Source organism: Medicago sativa, chromosome 4 (genome assembly GCF_051527215.1).
Source record: "Medicago sativa cultivar Bolivia chromosome 4, Bolivia_mono, whole genome shotgun sequence".
Classification (NCBI taxonomy): domain Eukaryota; kingdom Viridiplantae; phylum Streptophyta; class Magnoliopsida; order Fabales; family Fabaceae; genus Medicago; species Medicago sativa.
In genome coordinates this window covers 15,449,972-15,471,534 of record NC_140752.1, presented here as the reverse complement: position 1 = coordinate 15,471,534, position 21,563 = coordinate 15,449,972, and the positions used below count along the sequence as shown (strand labels likewise).

General features: G+C 37.1%; 3 protein-coding genes across 3 annotated transcripts; 2 read left to right on the top strand and 1 right to left on the bottom strand.

Moving 5' to 3' along the window:
* Positions 1-1,688: 1,688 nt before the first annotated feature.
* On the top strand, positions 1,689-6,443 carry LOC146926672 (uncharacterized). Its single transcript, XM_085700176.1, has 3 exons — positions 1,689-2,555; positions 4,735-5,508; positions 6,105-6,443. Exons 1-3 carry the CDS (start codon positions 1,878-1,880, stop codon positions 6,264-6,266), a joined length of 1,614 nt encoding a protein of 537 aa, XP_085556302.1. The 5' UTR covers positions 1,689-1,877; the 3' UTR covers positions 6,267-6,443.
* Positions 6,444-14,648: 8,205 nt separating this feature from the next.
* LOC146926671 (uncharacterized) lies at positions 14,649-15,839 on the top strand. The gene has a single exon (XM_085706948.1). The coding sequence runs from the start codon at positions 14,649-14,651 to the stop codon at positions 15,837-15,839; it is 1,191 nt and encodes a 396-aa protein (XP_085563074.1).
* Positions 15,840-17,568: 1,729 nt separating this feature from the next.
* Positions 17,569-21,282, bottom strand: LOC146926670 (putative disease resistance RPP13-like protein 1). Its single transcript, XM_085700175.1, has one exon. The coding sequence runs from the start codon at positions 21,098-21,100 to the stop codon at positions 17,573-17,575; it is 3,528 nt and encodes a 1,175-aa protein (XP_085556301.1). The 5' UTR covers positions 21,101-21,282; the 3' UTR covers positions 17,569-17,572.
* Between the last annotated feature and the right edge of the window lie 281 nt (positions 21,283-21,563).

The following is a 21,563-nucleotide window of genomic DNA, read 5'->3' as shown; positions in this document are numbered from 1 at the left end:
AGATGAGATAAAGAAAAAAAAAAGTTTAAAAAGTGAAATTAATTAAAAGAATTTAAATAAAAGATGGAAATTAGAAGTTAAAATAAAATTGAGAGATGAGGGTCCGACCTGGAACCAAACATGAGGTATTTTAAAATACCTCTCTGCCGAATTTTTTATTGAAAAGTCAGAGACTGATCAGGGTCAGGTGACACGTGTCGGTGTATGAATGTAGGATCCTTAGGTCAAAAATTGGGGTATGACAATATCATATCAACATATTGGCACTCTTGTTAGTGAAGAGCACGTCACCCACTAAAAAAGCATATATATGCGGATAACCTGGTCCTGCTTTAGCTTCATTTCTTCAACATCACCATCCGCTTGAGCTTTCAGATGCTTCCTCAAAACGTTTCTTAAAATCCCGTCTCATCCAGCCGAAATGTGCATGAGCACCCTTAGTTTTTCTCACCTGGTACTCAACCTTCCCATAATCTGAAGATGGAAGTTAGGCATCTCCTTGTGCCATGTCTCAACAAACGCAAACAAAAGGTCGTAGTCAAGAATAGGATAACTGACATGTTGTAACGAATGAAGTTCATTGACGCGTATGACATCTTTGAATCATCGCTCATGCATCTTATCCGCATTTACATCATATATAGCCTGTAAAATTTTCCCGTTGTTGACTAACTTTAAATTGCCACGCCATTGCAAAAATTTAAAAATAAACAAAATAATATCAGGATACGATTCAATTCAGTTAACATAAATAAAAAAAAATAAAAAAATAGCCTTGAATTTACATAAAAAAAACACAATACACAAAAGTTAAAGTTGTAGAATCTTACTACTCCATCATACATGCTCATGTCCACGCGAAGATGGTATTGGGTGACCACAGACACGTCATGTGGGTCATCCATCGGTTGTGGCTCCACCTCTTGTTGTGGCTGCTCATCATCATCCACTTTCTCTGCCCCCCATGAATTATTGTCTGAATGAACCTCATCTTCCTCCTCTATATGGTACTGCTTAGGCTAAGACTCAGGCCGGTACATCTGAGATGGTTCGGTGCCATCTGTTAGGCTGCCCAGCCCTTGCGTACCCTCCATTCCGCAACATTCTTCATGTATTGCACTCATCTAGTAAAAGCAGTCATGGAGACTCTGTCATTCCTAATGCAGTCCATATCTAAAACATGCAAAATCACATATAAATATAGTTAAGAAAAGTCGACAAAATACCCAATGATAACATACACTTAATCAATTCAGATTATAAAGTTAGAATTAGGAACAACTTGCTTCGAATGATATAATACAAACATGTTCAATATTTCTAATTTCAAGTTACTACCTCCGTTCCTTTTTATCTGTCACTTTTTGACATTTTACACTAACCAAGACACTCAATAAATGTTACTTTTTCTTATACAATAATTTATACTTTTACTATAATAACCTTAGTCATTTAATTTCTTATTTCATATATTTCTTTCTCCGCAATAAATAACTAAGGGTAATGTTGGTAAAACAACATTTATTGTTGCATTGAACTTTGAAAGTGACAGTTAAATAAGATCAAACAATTTCTCCAAAAGTGACACTTAAAAAGGAACGAATGAAGTATATATAACAAGGGTTTGAATTATGTAATCTAAAACACATCAATAAGCGTTCGGATTATATAATTCAAACAAATGGTATTTAGAAAAGAAAAAGAAAACAAAACGCATAAGCAAAGAATAGGGTGAAGAAAAGTAATTATCTTAATGAAATTGATTTATCGGACCAACCCATTTTACCATCCTTGTTTACAATTTAAAAAATAAAAAATAAAGCAAATTCTTCTTGCACATTTTCTCAATTTCAAAGTTTCTACTTCTACAACCTATAATGGCTTCTGAAGAACCGCAAGAAGAGTCAAAAACGATTCCTCTCAGAATCTTCATAGACAAAGAAAACAACAAAGTAGTCGCTGTAGAAGCAACAAAAGACTTCGTTGACACTCTCTTCAGCTTCCTTTCTCTTCCACTTGCTACTATCATTCGCCTCTTAACCACACACAACAACGATGATCAAAAACAAGAAGCCTCAGAATCATTATCATTCCTCGGAAGCATCAAAAACCTCTATGAAAGCGTACAAACCCTCACTCCAAATGATGTTTGGAACCCTGTCTGCAAACAAATGTTGTTGAATCCAAAGAATCCATGTGAATCGTTATGCAAGAAGCTTTTCTTGAACATTGATGACACTGAATGGTCAAGTAAGTTTTTCGTGTGTGATGCTTGTAACAAGTTTACAACTTTTCAGAATCTTGATTGTACTTGTGGAAAACCCACTAATAAACAGCCTAAGAATTTGGATTCTGAGGGTCAGGGGAATAGTGGTGGTATTGCTGATGCTTTAAATGGGGTTTTTGTTAAGGACAATGGGTTTTTGTTTTTGGTGTATGATGATTTGAAGATTGTGCCAAGTTCTTTGGTGACTTCCATGCAGATGTTGATGGAATTGGGGTATTCTGATTTGAGTCAATTAGAGGAAGTCACACGCAACATTGGAAAACAGGAGGTAATGGTGTTGTGTTTTGCAATGTGTATTTTTATGTCATGTTACTCTATTGCACCTACACGTGACAGTGTCTGACACCGACACTTATGATTGCATTGAATTATGTTATTTTCTTAAAATTTTACGTGTCCATGTCAGTGTCGTATCTGGTGTCCGTGTTTCATAACATGTTTGTAGAGTAAGACCTTGGAGGGGCTTGGGATCTTGGAGTGTGCTCCTCTCAAGGTCTCACATTCAAATCGTCCATGTGCCATTTTTTGTGGGCTAGTCTATACAGCTCTGGCTTTAGTTGGAGCCCCACGAGTAGACAGCGCGGTTGGTCTCCCAAATTAGTAGGTCCTTGAACCAGATACCGAGTTTTAAAAAAATAAATTGTAGCGTAAGAAAAATCCGAAAAAATATTTGAAACTGTGAATCATTGTTCTAAATTGTGGTCACGATTGTGGATACGATGCAAACCTTGTTATTGTAGTAAAATGAGGGTAACGCAGGCAATTGCAGTTGCGATGTCGTTGCAGAGACCTCTAAAACCTTTATCTTGCGGCTGCAATTGCTGCTGCGGACTACAATTTAGAACTATGTTGTGAATCGTTGGTCTTTTCAGTCTAGGGTTACTTAGAACTCAAGTCTTAAGTGTTTGCATTTTAGTCTAGTGTTAGTAGAATACACATGTTAACTATGAGTATCAAAATGCTACTCGAACAGTAATGTCTGGATCAAAATAACTAATGAATAATGGTTTTGAGATCTTTTCTGAGTTTTTCTTGTTTCACAGACAAGTTAACAATGTCCTATAATTTGAGGTATTGAATTGGTGATTCACTCTTTTTGCTTTTTGAACTTGCATTGGATGTTTAGACTGTTCTTGAATTATGAAACTTAACTTTATAACTTTCGTTTTTTAGGGTAGTTTGTATATGGAATATCATCTGTTAAGAATAGAAAGGAAAGTAAGGAGGTAAATAGAGCGGTCGTAACTGATATAGTTGTAAACTGACAGAAACAGAATGTAGTAGTAGGGAATTAGGGTGTTGCACAGATAAGTAAGAATTGGGAGAGTTTTGGGGCACTTTTGAATTAGCCTAGAGTTTATCACTTTCTATTCCTCTGATCCTATTGATCCAGAGGGTTGATCCTAATACTTTTCCCCATCTACTCCTTGTTGCAATTGCCCTTAAATCTATTGTACTCTATCAGAACCTTAAAGGGAATAAGTTGGGTAAAAGAGAAGATGGTTTTTACTGATTGAATAAAATTGAACAAAACCAAAGAAAAAGATTTAACCTTCAAGGGCTCCCGCTTGTATATGACTCTCTCTGTCTGATCGATGCCAACAAATCTGAACGGTGTCTCTGCCCTTACATCCCTTATTTAGTTATCGAACTAATCCCCTCTAACTGACAAACTAATTCCTCAAATTGTTCCTAATTGATATCATAAGCTGGGCGATCTATTGGTTAACAGTTCAACCATTTTTACACTAATTATTCTGATAAATATTGAATTTCAAGTGTTCAACACAAGCAGGTTGCACCTTATCTTCATTCACCTCATCTTTATTTATGCTTCCACATAAAGTTATTAGTGTACCATAAATGAAAAGGGAAAACATTACTTAATAAACATTCACAATGTTATGATGGTTTACTTAGTGGCTAGTTGTTGTACTTAAATTACGGACACACTATAAATCTTGAGTTAGAAATTAGTACTCCAAATATTCGTTCCAATATTGCTCTTCGTAACAAGTTGGCAAGTATTTTTTTTTAATGTAACAACTAACAAGTTTTTTTGTTTTTGCTGCTGTGTGATCAAGTAGAACATGCTGAAATTTGTTTGTCGTTGCACCTAAGAGCTTCTGACTCATGTCACCTTTACCACTCATCAGAGTAGCATTGCGTATCTCAACTAATTTGAGTGAAGAGTTAAAGGTGTTGAAATAGTTAAGAGAAAAATACTAACATAACAATTAATCAATATACTAATATTTCCCTATCCAAAACACACACACACACACACACACACACACTGTTATTGTTACCGTTTGGTTTAATATCTTGTATTTCTGTTATGTAATGTGAATTTGTTAGTGAAATATTTTAAAAGAATGTTATATTGGGGTCATTTGTATGTATGTTATCTTGGATAAAAATGTTTTCCCTGTCCTTTTGATGTACAGATGCTGAACCTCCTCAAGTACACCTTAACCTCTCATGAGCCTCTGACAAATACAATTTTGAAAAGCAGCTCCAAGAACAAAGACAACCCGCCAAACCAGTTTGCATCAGCAGTCAAAGTAAAAACTTGCACCCGCGACATTAAAATGGACGTTAAGCTAGTGCGAAGTAAATCTCAGAAAAAGATAATCTGTGCAGAAGCCAGTGGAAACTTTGTTGACTTCATGTTTGGCTTCCTTACAATACCATTAGGGTCCATTGTAAAGGTTTTGGATGGTAACTCTTTTGTTGGATGTGTTGATAATTTGTACAAGAGTGTAGAGAGCTTGGACTCTTCGTGGTGTACAAACTCGCGCTCCATGTTACTCAATCCTGGTGTCGCACCACACTTTGATTGTCCAAACCAGCCCCTCAACATTCCTCATGTACATCCACCACTCACTACATATTATTATGGTACAGGAACACCAAAGCAAGAGTATAATTATAGTTATTATGGTTATCAAACGGTAGAATTAAAGATAGAGGGAGGAGTGATTTCTAAGTCGCATGGATTGATTTATAAAGCAAAAGCCTTGACTGAAATGGACCCAAGATCCCCCAACAAATTAAAAAAAGATGTGATGGGATTTGTGAAGAGACCGGCATTATATAGTGTAGGAGATGATCTAAAAGTAAAACCACTTTCTGCTAATTCTTGCCTTTCATATTTGAAAGAATTAAACCTTCCCCTTGTTGATCTTGAAGTGAAGGTGATATGCATTGGTGAAGCTGAGGTAAAGTGACTACTATTACTAAATTTATAATTTTTTTTCCTTTTGTTTATTTGTTGTCTAAGTTTTTAGCCTCTTTGATCCCCCTCCCACGTGGTCTATGAAGCATAGATACTTCAAAATTAGATAAGTATTGATGTATGACACGTATCCGATACTGATACGCATCTGATACCCCCCAATACCTTTCCATAAGTCCAATAATTTTATTAATTCTTTATGAAAATATTTTCATTGATACTTCTCAAATACATCTTCAATACTTCTTACCAACTAAAGACACAGTTGTCTTCCAGGTACACTACATTTTTTATATGCTTTACTAACTAAAGAGACGTAGTTTTGTGATTTTTGGGTCACATTCTTTATAGAAATAATATGTTTAGATATAGGTTGGGTGGGGGAATTATATATGTAACTATGCTTACATGTTATGATTACAAGTACTTTTTTGTAAATTGCGATTACAATAATATCTTTATAAACGTTTTCGAATGCTATACATATCTTGGTTTTGTCGTATCCTCATATCTGTGTCATGTTGAATTCATATCATACTGTGTATCCAGGATTCTTACCTCTTGATTTGCAATTTACAGGCTTTGAGCCTCCTTGCAGCTTCCTTGACATCAAAATTTACACTGACTAGTGGACTGGAAGAATTTTTTAATGAGCAAAAACAAGATTCAAATTTGACCTCAAAGTGTGTTCAAACTAGTAGGCTTGATAAAGTTGCAAAGAAGCCTAAACTAGAAGATTGAGTTATTATTCAGTTGCAGTTTCATTTCAACCTTTCTTTTGAACAATAGATAGAAGATTTTGTACCTTACTAGTTTTTTGGTTTGTCTGTTCAGTTTTATGGACTCAGTGGTTAAATAGTTCATAAGTACAACTATATAATAGTCAATATGCACTTTTGTTGGGTGTTATTCCTATCATTCCTCAAGTCATGTTATCTATTAGTACTGTTTAGATATCATTTTCAGTTTCTTTACCATTGTTTGTTTAAGCTTCTTGAGTATGTTATCTAAAGAGGAATGCTAGGGACACTTTTTCAACACTCTTTTAACACTCATTCTCTTGTTGGATAAAACCAATGTATGACCCACCACTTTAAGTGGAACCCATTTTCAATGTGTGAGACCCACCATGATTTAAGCCAATTAGAAAGAGAGTGTTGAAAAGAGAGTGTTGCTAGCACTACTTGTTATCTAAAACAATATTGTTGATGTGATTTAGGGCTCGTTTGTTTTGGATTTTTTGAAGAAAAAAATTAACCAAAAAAATCCCTGCATGTGCATGCCCTTATGACCATGTTATTTTCTCATTTTATTTAGTTTCTATTTGCCGGAATCACTTGCTTATTACAGTTACCGGAACATAATTTGTGTGAGTGAAGCCGATATATAAATGTGTGTAGTGCTCAGCAGTGGAAGTTCTTATGATTGCTGATTTCCGCAATTAGCCCATTAGTTGATTGAACTCCTCCAAAAGGTTGTGCTACACAATTCTGCTTTTGGTTGAAACTTCAATCTTCTAATTTAGGGTGCTTTGTTATGGAAAATAAGATCACACACTTCTAATTTAGAGTGACATTAAAATGGAAGCTAAACTAGTGCAAAGTAATTCTCATAAAAAGATCATCTTTGCAGAAACCGGTGAAAACTTTGTTGACTTCATTTTTAGTTTCTTTACAATACCAGTTGGATGTGTTGATAATTTGTAAAAAAATATGGAGAACTTGGATTCTTCATGGTGAATGGACTCGCGCTCCAGGTTACTCAATCTTGGTGTCACACCGCTGTTTGGTTGCCCAAACCACCTCCTCAACATTCTTGATGTTCGACAACCACCAACCAATGATTATCGATATCATAATCATTATAATACAATAGAAGTAACGATTGAGGGAGGAGTGATTTCGAAGAGAAAAGCATCAATTTATAATGCAAAAGCCTTGACTGAAATGGACCCAATCTCCCCCAAAAAAAATTAAAAAGATGTGGTGGGGTGTGTGAAGAGAACAGCATTATATGGTGCAGGAGATGATCTGAGAGTAAAATCACTTTCTGCTAATCTTGCCTTTCATATTTGAAAGAGTTGGACTTTCCCCTTAATGATGTTGAAGTGAAGGTGATAAGCATTGGTGAAGTGACTACTATTAGTAAATGTGTACAAGATATATCATAATTGAAAAAATCATTCTTGAGTGTGTCTTCTATTTTGTTTTCTTTGTTATTGATACCCCTCCCTTGTGATTTTCAATTTGCAGGCTTTGAGCCTCCTTGCAGTTTACATTGATTAGTGGACTAGAATACTTTTTTAAGGGTTTTACTTTTCCCACCTTATGGAATTCTCGCGCACCCTGTTGTTTGAGAGAAAATGAGGCAGAATGAAGTTCTGCCTGGTTGATAACAGCTCGCAACGTGACTTAAGTCACGCAGCGTGACTTAAGTTGCGTTTCTGTTATAACTAGTGCATGTTAACTCACGCAACGCATGTTAAGTTGCGTAGGGGTATTTTGGACTTTTACTTTGGGAGCAAGCAAAACCATTTGGGTAAAGAGCAGAATTCTATTATTAATGTGGCGCGAGTATCTGAGTTCACATGCGAAAACTTTGAGGATAAATACACAAATGGAGAACTGTTGAAGACTGCATTGTTACACTGATTCTAGATCCTATAACCATCGAGAAATGTGAGTAGGAGAAGAAAAAAAAAACACTATAACCATCGAGAAATGTGAGTAGGAGAAGAAAAAAAAAACAGTTTTAATAAGTGGCTATTTTTACATTTCATGCATCTTTTGTTTTTGCTTAATTGTTAATCGTTTTGTTATTGTAATTGTAACTCAAAATGGTTTATTGCCACAACTTGAAATCTAAATTTCGTTCGTACTATTACATTTGATCGCACTTAACTCAAGGCACATTTTAAAATTGTTGACGACTTGTTATATCATTCTGTAGTTGAGCGTTTTATATATTACCGGCAGACTTTTGCTTATAATAGTGATTGGAGGATGTACATAAGACATATCATGCCGCACGTAAGAAAGTCTCCATCGATTAATTAAGATCGTTGATGTGATCTCCAACAAACTCCCACAGTCATTGCTGAGTTTCACGAAAACAGTTACATACAAGTTCTCCTGTATAAAGGTGGCTATGTGCCACAAAGGAGGACATGTTACACATTTTCACCACTTTCACCAACTCTTCTATCAAGATCTCTATAATATCTATCTAACGTCACTATAATTTAACCGAAGAACCACCTATGTCGGTTAACTAGAATAGCTCTATCGCATCAGAAAACCTCTTGAATACTATGCATTGATTGAATATACCACGATCCAGTATACACTAGATCATTGGCGCTAGAAGAAAGGGAATCACTTCATCGATTTATTCAAATCTCCATAAAATTAACCATTGTAACCATTTTTCTGTTGTTTTTCCGTTGGTCGGAACTCGTTTTCATTTGAGCAGCGCCGTCACAGTTGCAACCTGCTCCATTGCGAGACTTCGTTATGCAATCCAGGTTTTGCAAGATCACGTCAATCTTGTCCTTTATTTGGCGGAACCACTAAACATGGATCTTTCAACATTCAGTAGTACCGTTCGACATACCAAATTCGAAGAAGGTTCTCACGAACATCATCAAACTACTCCAGGAACAGAACATATGTCTCACTCGAGTAGAAGAAAATCAAGGTAAAATTCCTGTGGTAATCACAAATCAAATCGAGGTTGCTCAGCGGGAGCAACCCAACCACCACTCCAAGGAAATAATTTTTTAGAGCGGGGAGAAGGCGGGAGGAAAAGGGTAAAATTTATTCATAGAAATATCATGTTTTAATGAAAGACTTTTTCATACTAAAAATCCCACAAAATCCAATTTATTGAACAATCCATTAAAATTAAAATGTTTTTGAATACCCCAAGACTTTTTTCAAGTTACAAAGAGTCTTGTCAGAATACCACAAGATATTTTTAAAATTACATAAGAGTCTAGAACTCATATATATGTTAAGATAGTGATATGAATACATCTTATTTTCACAGAATGGCTAAGATATAAAGCTAGTAGTAGTAAGATGATACATATCCGTAGAAATAATAATGAAACCATTACTTCTCCTGAAGCTTTTGAAACTTTTGAAGAACAAGCTATCAACTATTATAAGCCTATCTTTGCAATTCCTAACGTACGATTGCAGAACTAATACTATTATAAGCTGAGGATAACCACCTTCTTATCAAGGTTCCTACTTCCTAGTGCTTTGGAACAAAATCTTTTCAAATATTTTAGGGAAAGCCTAAAATTAGACATTTCAGCGATAATATGGAACAAAATAAAAAGTTAAATTGGCAGCAAAATAAAATTATACATAGTATGCTAACCTATTGTTTTAGCATCAACTTCGTGACTTAATTCTATCTCCTTCTCAGCACATGATCATTTGGGCCATTTGGTCTCTTAGAAGTTAGAACCAACAATCGTTTCCATAATTCTACACCTACCATTACCAAAGTCGTTCCATAAGTGTAAACTGAAGTGCAATATAGTGTCAAATTCGGAGATTGGTGAGGGAAATGTTTGTGCAATCAAACATGCTAGTTTTGGTCAAACCATTCACAATTATCAATGGTGGTTCGCTTTATAATATAGATTTTAAGTCTACTTGTCCTAGTTTTATCATGGCTTTTTTCTTTAGAGGTGTTTGGTATGTCAACCTATTATTTTTGTTAGTTTTGTTGGGTTTTGGTTTAGTCACTCAACTTTTTTTGTTTTTGATTTGTTTTAATTTTCTTTTATTAATATATATAGATGATCATTGATCAGGTGCATTTGACATATGGTGTTATTAGGGGTGTTCAAATCCAAACCGATCCAAAATAAAACCGCAAACCGATCCAAAAAAGCTGAAAACCGCAAAAAACCGAATATTTTTGGATATGTTTGGATGTTGTTTTTTATAAGTTTTGGTACAATTTTTAGAGGCCAATAATACTAAGAAACTTATATGCTACAATAGATCTTTTCTTATCTCAAATTAAGGTATATTAGTGCTATGAAACTTGCTTTCTTTGTCTAGGTACTTGCAATCATGTTCATCTTTCCCAAGTGTTTGTTTCTTTTCTGGATGAAGTTGTTAGATAGAAACACAAATTTATAATTATTTTCCTTTCTTAGTATTTTCCCTTCTATATTGTTTTATCTACATATAATAATGTAATACTCAATTAACTGTCTAGTGGTATAGTTTTTCACCAATAGACAAGTAGATATGTACTTGATATTGTTGTTTTCTACGTTGTATTTTAATTGAGTTAAGGTTGGAGTAGTAAGGACTAAAGAACTTGCCTTGTGAAAGCCAATCATGTGTGCCAATCATGGTCTGGTGGTGTTGATTTAGGACCTTTGAATGTGCTCATCTTAATGTCTCAAGTTCAATATAATTCTCTCTGGTGCCAATTTTGATGGTCTAGTTTGACTTCTTTGAAGAAAAAAATTGATATTTCTACGATTATTTTGTGACAACTTTTGGGACAACTCTCTCTCATCTCACATTGTATTATTACTCTCTCTCTTTTCATCTTTCTCTCTCTTTTTGTCCCAAAATTATCCGAGTTGTATAAATATCAGTCCTCAATAATAATAGGCTAAAAATATGTAACCATGTGTGTATGTGAAGGTGATACTAGTTAAATAAGGTTCACAATGTTGATGCCTTAAACACAATAGATCACATTCAATTATGTATAATTTCTGGTTCTCATACTTGATTGGATACGACACAAGTATAAACTGTATAACGATTTAAAAGTAGACGGATTTATAAGATGTCATGATAACATTATCGTTAAGCACTAGATTTTTATGTTAACGTTGAATAAATTATGGATGTTGATAAAGTTTTAGTTTAGAATAAACCTTCATTTTTATGTTGCTTTAATCCCTGATTCGAACATAAGCTCAAATTAGTCATTGAATCATGAAAGTGTTGGTTTTATGCTTTCAATTATTATCATGAAATTTCTTTTTTCAAAGGAAGAGGAGAAAAGTATATTAGGTGGCTCACCTTTCTAATGCAGATAAGATCCAAATTTTTGATAAAAAAAGATAAGATTAAAATTAAACGAACATGTTGGAAAGGTTATCAAATATCAACTCTCTATCACATAAAGTTCTAACGTGTGAAATGTATAGTTTATGATATCTTATTGTACAGTTTTCATATTTATGTTTGACCTATTATTTAATCTTCGTAAAAATATAGTTTGATAATAAAAAACTTCATTTCGTCAAGAGATTAGTACTTGAAATGTTGTTAATGTGGCTCGACACAAATTGTGTTCTCCTCTATATTAAGGGTCCGTTTGGTTCGGAGGTTTTGATGGGGAGGGAAGGGAAGAGAAGGGAATATTTTAAATTTGTTTTATTTGATTCCATTTTTATGATATCTTATTACCCTTTTTGGTAACGTGCCTATATCATCCTTTTCTTCTTCTTCTTCTTTTTTTTTTTTAAAGTAGAACCACATATTCTTCTGTTCTAATTTTTTTTTTACGAGAATTCTTTTTTTTGCACTAACGTTGTTCTCATTTTTTTTATTAATTTAATATTTTTTAATTGTATTATATATTAAAACATTATCAACAAATTTTGTGCAGGTAAAAACTTGAAAAGAGAGCCAAGTGACACCATTAATTGAGAGAGTGTTTAAGAGAGAGTGGATGAGCCAAGTTTTTACCTTTTAACTGGTTAATCAGGTTTCATTTCTTTCAACAAGTTTTTTGATTTTTTTTCATTTATCATTCTTGGCATTTTAATTTTTATTTTTATTATTGCTACTGGCCATCACTGCAATGAAAATAAAACACAGGAAGTCCACCTCTGCGGTCAAAACCCATCTCCGCTGTCAACATACAATTCAAAGGGAAGCAAAAACGAAGAAAAATTGTTTTCTCTCTTCGCCAATTTTTTTAAGAGTGAACGTTTACAGTCTGAAGCCGATTTTGTTACGGCGGCGCTGACTGAGAGATTTCGAGAATTCTTTTGCGGGAACGGTGGCGGGAGAGAAGTGATATGAGACAGAGGTGGTGCAATCAACGTTGTCTGGTGACAGGGGTTGTGATTCTTCATATGACGATGGAGTTTGGAGGATGAGGCAGAGTTGGGTTCAAGGTTGGAGGAAGTCTGGTTGAGGGAAACAAAATTGAAGGTTCAGAAGGCTAAGTTTGGAAGGCAGGATAAGTATGTTCAACCGGTGGTGGCTAAGAGGGATGCTGCTCCTGCTAGAGGGGTCGAAGTTATGGCAGGACGTACGTTCACAACGGTGGTCCAGCAAGGTCAGACTGGTCCTATGCCAGTGGTGAAAAGAAGACTTGTTGTTACTCCTTCCGAATCTAGGCTGAAGGTTCTGGCGAATTGCTTTGTAGCCATCTTATCTTTCCATCGAGAAGCTAAACATGTCCATAATAGTTTGATGTTGGGAGGATTGAAGAATATTTCGGTGACATCAATGGGAGATAACATGGTTATGTTGGAATCCAATGAACCATTGTTGATCATAGAAGCGGAACGCCGGAAGGACCAATGGTGGAGAGGTTTGTTCAAATCGGTTAAAAGATGGTTACCAAACATGGTGGTGAGGCAAAGGAGAATTTGGCTCAGGTTTCATGGCCTACCTATGCACGTTTGGGATGAGCAGAGCTTCAAAAAATTGGGAACTATGTTTGGTGAGTTCTTGGACTTCGACGAGGATACTATCAATTCCAGCATATTCGATATGGCTAGATTGTTGGTGGGAACTACTTCAATGGCTCTTGTCAATGAACAAATATCGGTGGAGGTGATGGGGGCAGTGTTTAATGTTTGGGTGATGGAAGAGATGGCTACGACTTTGGGGTTGAAGAAAGAGGCGGTGGCGCGGTGGGAGGATGAATCAATTTCGTCTTACGGTGGTCAGAGAGGTGGCGGTATGGGTGATAAGCCTGAGTTCGAGGAAGTGGACAGCATAGCAAGCTCTACGCATGCTCTTTCAGTGCGGTCAGGGGACAATGAAGTGTCAGAGGATGTTTGCAAAGAGTGGAGGGCGTAAAGCATACTCCTGAAGTGGGTCAGGCATCAGCTGTACATGTCACTAATCATTCTCAAGGGGAGCCTATCCAGCAGCGACATGTGGCATTTAAAGACAACCCACATTCTAGTGAATGTCACGCGGACCAGCAACCTTCTAAGAAGGGGACAGATGTGGAACGGTTGGTAGATGAGGATGGGCCGACCAAGTGAAGCTATGTGAGGATAATAATTTGCGTGTGTTGGGCCATTTTCATGATGTGGGACCAAGGCAGCTTGATGAAGTGTATTGGGCCTGAACCAACTGGGCCGATACAATTAATTGAGTCTGCAAATATTATGGGTAATTTTACTAAGGATGTGGCACCAGTTCAGGAGGTGGGAAGAGTGAACAGTCACATTCGGTTCAATCTTGAAGACTCTGATTTATCAGAATTCTGCGAATCAGTTGACGAAATTGGAGAGGAACACGATAGTGAGGCATGGCATAAAGTGAACATGAAACAGAAAAAGAAACACGCGAAAGGTAATAGTCTCTCTTTAAATGTTTTAAATTTTCCTTATTTGGAGGAGAGTACGAATAGAAGGAATCATAGTGTAGATGTGCGATCCACCTCTCTAAAAGCGGGAGCAGTAGCGAGAGAGAGTTTGGAGGCTGGTGGTTCGCCTCAGAGCAGTAGGGTCTCGGGGGCGGTTTTTACGCCTCCTTCGGGCCTTAAAATGGTGTTAGAAGTAGAAAGTGCTCAACCTTTAGTTACTACTGTGGTGGTCGAAAGAAGTGACCCCTTGAAGAAATTAGAGGCTTCGTCTTTGTATGGTATTCAAAATGTTATAGGAGTATCTTTTACTACACCGGATATAGCGAATAAGGATAGGTTGGAGGTTATGGAAGTTGTTGATGTGTCAAAGAAAAGTCTTAGGGAGATTGCTTTGGTTAATCAATGATAATTACAACCTTTAACATTAGAGGTTTGGGGGGTGTCACGAAGAGGAATAAGATTAAAGAGTTGGTGTGTCACAATAAGGTGGAGTTTTTGGCTATCCAAGAGACCAAAATGGAGACGATCACTCCTAACCTTGTTCATTATTTATGGGGAGGTGTGGATTGTGATTGGGCTTTTTTACCTTCCGAGGGAAGTAGTGGAGGTATTCTCTCTATTTTGAGTAATACTAATAATGTTACTAATTCTATTTTTGTTGGAGAAGGGTATGTGGGGGTTTGTTTGGATTGGGGTGTGTTGAAGCATAGATGCTATATTGTGAACATTTATTCCAAGTGTGATTTACCGGCTAAGAAGAGGTTGCGGGAGAGACTTGTAGAGTTGAGAAGAACGATGGGTGAAGGGGCGTGGTGTTTTTTGGGGGACTTTAATTTGGTAAGTAGTAATGATGAAAGAAGAGGTGTGAATGAAGTGCCGGGGCCTAGTCAACGGGAGGAAATTTTTCTGTACAATAATTTTGTGAGGGATGCGGATTTAAAGGATTTGCATGTTTTGGGTAGGAGGTTTACGTGGTATCATCCTAATGGGAGGGCTATGAGCAGGATTGATAGGGTCCTTATCTCTGAAGATTGGGGGAATTTATGGGGGGAGGCTTCTCTTTGGGTGTTGCCGCGTGACGTCTCGGATCATTGCCCGTTAATTTTAAAGGAGGTCGGGTGGAATTGGGGTCCTAGACCTTTCTGCTTTAATAATTACTGGTTGGAAAATCATGATTTCAAAAGAGTGGTGGAGGAGGCTTGGAGAGGGATGGATATACAAGGGTGGATGAGTTTTGTTTTGAAAGAGAAACTTAAAGGGTTGAAGGTTATATTAAAGGAGTGGCATAAGGGTGTTTACGATGATTTGGAGGCTAGGGTGAGTAAAGGGGTGGAAGACATTCTTGCTCTAGACGTTAGAGGTGAGGAAGTGGGTTTAAGAGAGGATGAGGTTGAGTTGCGTAAAACGTTGTTTCGAGAATTATGGAGACTGCTTAGAGCTAGAGACTCCAGTATGGTTCAACGAGCTAGGTCCAAATGGATGAAAAAAGGTGATACAAATTCAAAGTATTTTCATAAGTGCGTTAAAGTGAGGAATAGTAGAGATTCGATTAAAGCGTTAAGGGTAGGAGAGGAGTGGGTCCAATCTCCGATGGAGGTCAGAAGAGTGGTGGTTGAGTACTTTACCAATCATGTCGCGAATCACACGTGGGAGAGGCCGAAACTTGATGGGGTACCTTTTGATAGTTTGAGGTGGACGATAACTTGAGTTTGGTGGCCCCATTCTCTATGGAAGAGATTGAAAGTGTGGTGAAGGATAGTGACGTGGATAAAAGTCCGGGTCCGGATGGTTTTAAATTCACTTTTGTGAAAACTTTTTGGCACATGATCAAAGGGGAGGTGAGAATTATGTTTGACCAATTTCATGGTAACGAGGTGCTGCCTAAGGCGATGCTGGCATATTTTGTGGCGTTGATCCCTAAAATAAATTCACCTTTGGATTTAAAAGATTATAGACCTATTTCTTTGTTGGGGTGCCTCTATAAGCTTTTAGCTAAGGTTTTGGCAAGGAGGCTCGCGAAGGTTATGAACCGTATCATTTCGTTGAATCAATCGGCCTTCCTTAAGGGTAGAAATTTGGTGGATGGGGTGCTGGTTATTAATGAAATTGTCGATTATGCTAGAAAATCTAACAAGGAGTGTTTGATTCTGAAAGTGGATTTCGAGAAGGCATATGACTCGGTTGATTGGAGTTTCTTGGTGTATATGATGAAGAGAGTGGGCTTATGTGAGAAGTGGATAGCTTGGATGAAGGCGTGTGTGTGGGGAGGGAGCATGTCCATTCTTGTTAATGGGAGTCCGACGGAAGAAATTAATATTCACAGAGGTCTTAAGCAAGGAGATCCTTTAGCACCTTTTCTCTTTCTTCTGGTTGCGGAAGGGTTTAGTGGTTTGATGAGGAACGCGGTTAATCTTAATTTATTTGAAGGCTTTAAGATGAAGGAAGATGGGAAGGTGTATTCGCACCTCCAATATGCCGATGACACAATTTGTTTGGGGAAGGCTACGGTGGAGAATCTTTGGACGTTGAAGGCTGTGCTTAGAGGCTTTGATATGGTCTCCGGGTTGAAGGTGAATTTTTATAAAAGTTGTTTGCTGGGAATTAATGTGAATCCGGATTTTATGGATATGGCCTGTAATTTTTTGAATTGTAGTCAAGGGAGCTTCCCGTTTCGATATTTGGGGTTGCCGGTGGGAGGTAATCCGGGTAGAGTGGCAACTTGGGATCCTCTTTTGGACCATCTTACCAAGAGATTGTTTTCTTGGGGGAATAAGTATATTAGCCTCGGCGGTTGTATTGTCCTACTTAATTCAGTTCTGAATTCTATCCCTATCTTTCAGTTATCCTTTTTTAAATTGCATGTGTTGGTGTGGAAGAAGATAGTTAGACTGCAGAGGGAGTTCCTTTGGGGAGGTGTGGGGGAAGGTAGGAAAATCAATTGGGTGAAGTGGGAGGCGATGTGTCAACCGAAGGAGTATGGAGGCCTTGGTGTGAAGGATATCCGGGAGATGAACTTGAGTTTGCTTGCCAAGTGGAGGTGGAGGCTGCTATCAGGGGAAAAGGCTCTTTGGAAGGAGGTTCTTGTGGAAAGGTATGGGCATAAGGTGTGCGTCAAGATGGAGGGGTTGGAGGAAGTATGTATGAGGGGTGCGTCAAAATGGTGGAAGGATCTGGTGAACCTTGATAAGGGCAGGGATGAGTTTTGGTTTAATGAGGAGATAGATAGGTGTGTGGGGAATGGTGTTACTACTAGATTTTGGAAGATGGCTTGGAGAGGAGATGTTTCGTTTAAGATTAAATATAATAGACTTTTCTCCATCTCTACCCAACAAGAGGCTATGGTGAATGAGATGTGGGAGTATAATAATGATGGGGGATGGTGGTCCTTTAATTGGAGACGTCGTTTGTTTGTTTGGGAAGAAAACCTTCTTAACGATTTATTAGGGGATTTGGAAGGTTTTGCTCTGAATGTTGAGGTTTTGCTCTGTTAGAGCGTTAACAATCTCAAGGTTTTGGAGAGAGGTGAGATGTTGAAACCACTTGCCATCAATGCTTTCATCATTAAGACCACGGATGCATAGTGTTACAAGTGATTTAGGTAGCAATGGGCCCATCAGGGTTTTCACCGTATCATCACCGTTGATTCGCAATACTGAAAGACAAGTGAGATGCTCCCAAGTTGTGTCAGTATTCCACATAATCCCTCTAACAGAGCCGACAGTCAGTTCATGTAAACTGCTTGGTAAATCATCTATGACAAAAGATTGAAGATTTGGTAGATTATCAATTTCAAGTTCTTGAAGGCCAGTTAGACTGTTCATTGCTTCTGGTAGTGAATGAAGCTTCTCACACTTCCACACTGCAATATAAAAAAGGTTTGGAGCGGCTAATCTACCTGGGGAAAATGACTCCAGTTCATTACAGTCCCATATTTTGATGCTTCTAAGAAATGAGATACTCTTTTCTGACATGTCTTCTGCAATTAATATCGATTTCCGATTTTTACAACCTTCAATAAAGAGACTCTTGAGGACAGGGAGAGTGCCCAAAGTGAATGATATCATTGAGTTACAACTATAAGATATTTTTGATTCCTCAAGTGATGTGTAACTGTCCAGGTATTCATGAGGAAGGAACTCTAGATTCTCACAGTTACTGATTTTGAGAAATTTCAAGGTTTTTGGTAGACCGTCTGTTGGGAAACAAACCGGAAATGGAAACCTGTCTATGGTCAATTGTTGAAGAGAATTTAGAGGGAACATCAATTGCCTGAGTACACGACCTGATGATCGAACTGATTGCACCAATAGAGGACATTCTCTTAACTCAAGTTCAGTTAAGGAAGGAAATTTGTCAGCAATATTTCCTACTCTCAGTTTCGGGCACTTACTTAGTGACAAAGTTTTTAAACAAGGAAACTCTGTGGTCGTACCTTCAATCAAGTTCCATTCCTCCCACTCTTGCATATCCTCAAAGTGTAGAGTCTCCAAGGAGGGAAACGGTTGAAATGAAGAGCCATCACTTGCATAGAACTCAATACCAATTGTCTCTACGGATTGCATCCCTTCAATAATGAGTTTTTTCAGATTACCCAATTGTCCAAGGGGTGGAAGCCATAAACAATGATCACAACTTGAGATCCTTAAATACGCCATATTTCTAAATAAAGAATCACCTAACCAATTTGAAAAGCTAATTCCTCCGTATCCTTTGATGGTGAGATTTTTCAAATTTGTTGAGGGTCGCAAATGTTCAAGTACAACACTTTGAATTTGTGAATTTGAAGAAGTACTACAACAATCCCATTCTAAAGCTAACTCGTCTATTTGTTCTTTCAGATTCATATTTGCTTGAAAAGCTTCAAAGGGGTCATTAACATTTTGTAGCTGTGAGATGGAAAGTTTTCCATGTAGGTGGGGAAATTTTCCTAGTTCTACAATCTTCAATCCACCATTACGTTTGCTGACAACAAAGTCTGACAAAGTGTGGAGATTTTCTAGTTTGGCAATTTGTACGGGCATCTCCCTCAATGCAGTGTCACTAATGTCAAGATGGCGCAAATTAACCAATTTTCCCATGTTTTCTGGCAATTCAGTGAGACTTTTGCAGCCCGACAACAACAAGAATTGAAGATTGTAAAGCTTGCATGTTTCAGAAGGCAACCTTTCAATCTTTGTGTGAGAAAGATTTAAGTACTGCAAGTGTAACAAATTTCCAATAGAGTTGGGAACCTTAGTGATACTCTTGTAGTTTGACAAAGATAACACACACAACCCTTTCATTTTTGGAAGCAATTCATGTACTACCTTGTTCGATAGCAAACAAAGAGGCAGTTGTTTTTGTAATGGCAATGCTAGAAAGGTACGCAAACCTTTTGATCCAAACAATTTATCAAATTTATTAAATGAGTCATATAGCCCTCTATTGTATGAAAAATTATGTACCCTTTCATGTGATATTTTTTCGTCTAACCAGATACAATATGGATATGAAACTGTTGTAGCGAAATCATGGATGAGGCTATTCATTTCAAAGCTTTCTTCTTCATCATCAATAGATCGTCGTTGTATCAATGACCTTGACACTAGTATATCAAAGTATTCTTCTCCAACTTCTTCCAAACTTGCTTGACCTGTGAACGATTCTACTAAACCTTCGGCAATCCACAACTGAACTACCCTCTTTTTTTCTAAGATGGACCCCTTCGGAAAAATTGAACAATATCCAAAGCAGCCTCTTAAAGGAATCGAAAGATGAGAGTAGCTCAATTGTAGATTGGCACGCACCCCATAATCTATCAACTCCAAAAAATTACCTTTTAGCATAGATTTCCATTGATCTGCGGAAAATTTAGTACAGAGAAGAGCCCCAACTTTTATTGCTGCTAATGGTGATCCATCACATTTTTTTGCAATTTTCCTGCCAATTTCTTCTAGATTAGATTGTTTTAGGTCATTACATGCTCCAAATGCATGTCTGGCAACTAAAGACCAACAATCTTCGCATTCCAGAGGTCTCAAATAATGGACAGAAAGAACGATCTGCATCGATCTTGCAACTCTTTCATCCCTTGTTGTGATGATGATCCTACTTTCCATTTTACCAGCATTAAAGATGTCCATCAGATAAATCCAATCAACAGAATTTGTATCCCACACATCATCCAGTACTAGCAAAAAATTTGTAGTGCTTAAAATTTGTTGCAGTTTAAATAGAAGATTGTGGTAAATGGTAATCATGTCACTGGTGTCATTTCTTTTTGTATTGGAAAATTCAAGAGGTTGAGAATTCAGATTACCACTACTGATTCCTTTTGAAGTAATAGATTCAAGAATGGTTTCCAAAACCCTGAAAATATCAAAATCTTTTGAGACAACTACCCACACTCTCACCCCAAACCTTTCCTTAACTTCTGGATTGTTGTAAAGGTGTTTGGCAAGGGTTGTTTTACCAATCCCTCCCATACCCACAATGGAAATCATTCTTAGTTTACAATCAACATCACTAGCATCTTCCAACAGCAAAAGATTTTGAAGTTTCTTTATATCATTGTCTCTTCCATAAATAGAAGATTCATCATTGAAAACATCTAATTTACTCTGTGCTAGTGAACTGAACCATTCTAATCTTTCAATTAATTTTTGCAATTTAGAAGAAAGATTTTTCAGCACCTGAGAAGTAGGAGTTACAGTTTTTGCTTGCACTTTGATTTCGTCGAATGAATTGCCAGCTTCAAAGATAGCATTGCTCAGGTTATCCAGACATTCCTTAACATGTTGGTTGGTGAACTGTTGCTCCTCGGATTCATTAAATATAGCTTGAAGACTAGACAATTTTGTATTCAGCTTTTTTAAGAGTGAAACATCAAGCTTCATGGTCCTGAAGTTGTCCATGAACTCACAAGATACAATCGTTTCTAACAACGCCTTCAGAGAAGCTGAGAGCTTTTCTCTATCAGTAGTTGCCATAACAAATTAACAACAAGAATAACAATAGTAGCTTCAGAAATGACAACAAAATTATGAGGGTATATGAGAAGTAAAAACACTGCTACTCTTTTTTTTTTTTTTGAAGAACACTGCTACTCTTTGATTTTAGTATGTCTCCTTTTCGATGGTTAATGTAATGATTCTTGCTAGGTTTGGTGAGCTATCAATGTCGATGCTAATAATGAGTCTTGCATTACTGTTATTTATCTTTCTAATTTAGTGCTTGGTTGGTCTTTGTTTCGTGCATCTTGTCAGACGGGTATGTAATTAAGAGCAACTCCAACGGCACATTTTTATGCTTGGTGCGCCAGCGTGTAAGTCCAAAAGCTGAATATTCTCATCTGTTCAGTGTTAGAGTTGGCCAGGCTGGAGTAATCAGAGTTGCTTTATGAAGCAACGTTACTTTGGATAAAATAATACTCCCTCCGCAAATTTGACTTTT

Bases quoted from the DNA above. Each gene is read 5' to 3' on its own strand.
- LOC146926672 (XM_085700176.1), top strand. From the start codon at position 1,878: ATGGCTTCTGAAGAACCGCAAGAAGAGTCAAAAACGATTCCTCTCAGA. The intron at 2,556-4,734 runs GTAATGGTGTTG...TTTGATGTACAG, and splicing joins GCAACATTGGAAAACAGGAG to ATGCTGAACCTCCTCAAGTA. The intron at 5,509-6,104 runs GTAAAGTGACTA...TGCAATTTACAG, and splicing joins TATGCATTGGTGAAGCTGAG to GCTTTGAGCCTCCTTGCAGC.
- LOC146926671 (XM_085706948.1), top strand. From the start codon at position 14,649: ATGGAGACGATCACTCCTAACCTTGTTCATTATTTATGGGGAGGTGTG.
- LOC146926670 (XM_085700175.1), bottom strand. From the start codon at position 21,100: ATGGCAACTACTGATAGAGAAAAGCTCTCAGCTTCTCTGAAGGCGTTG.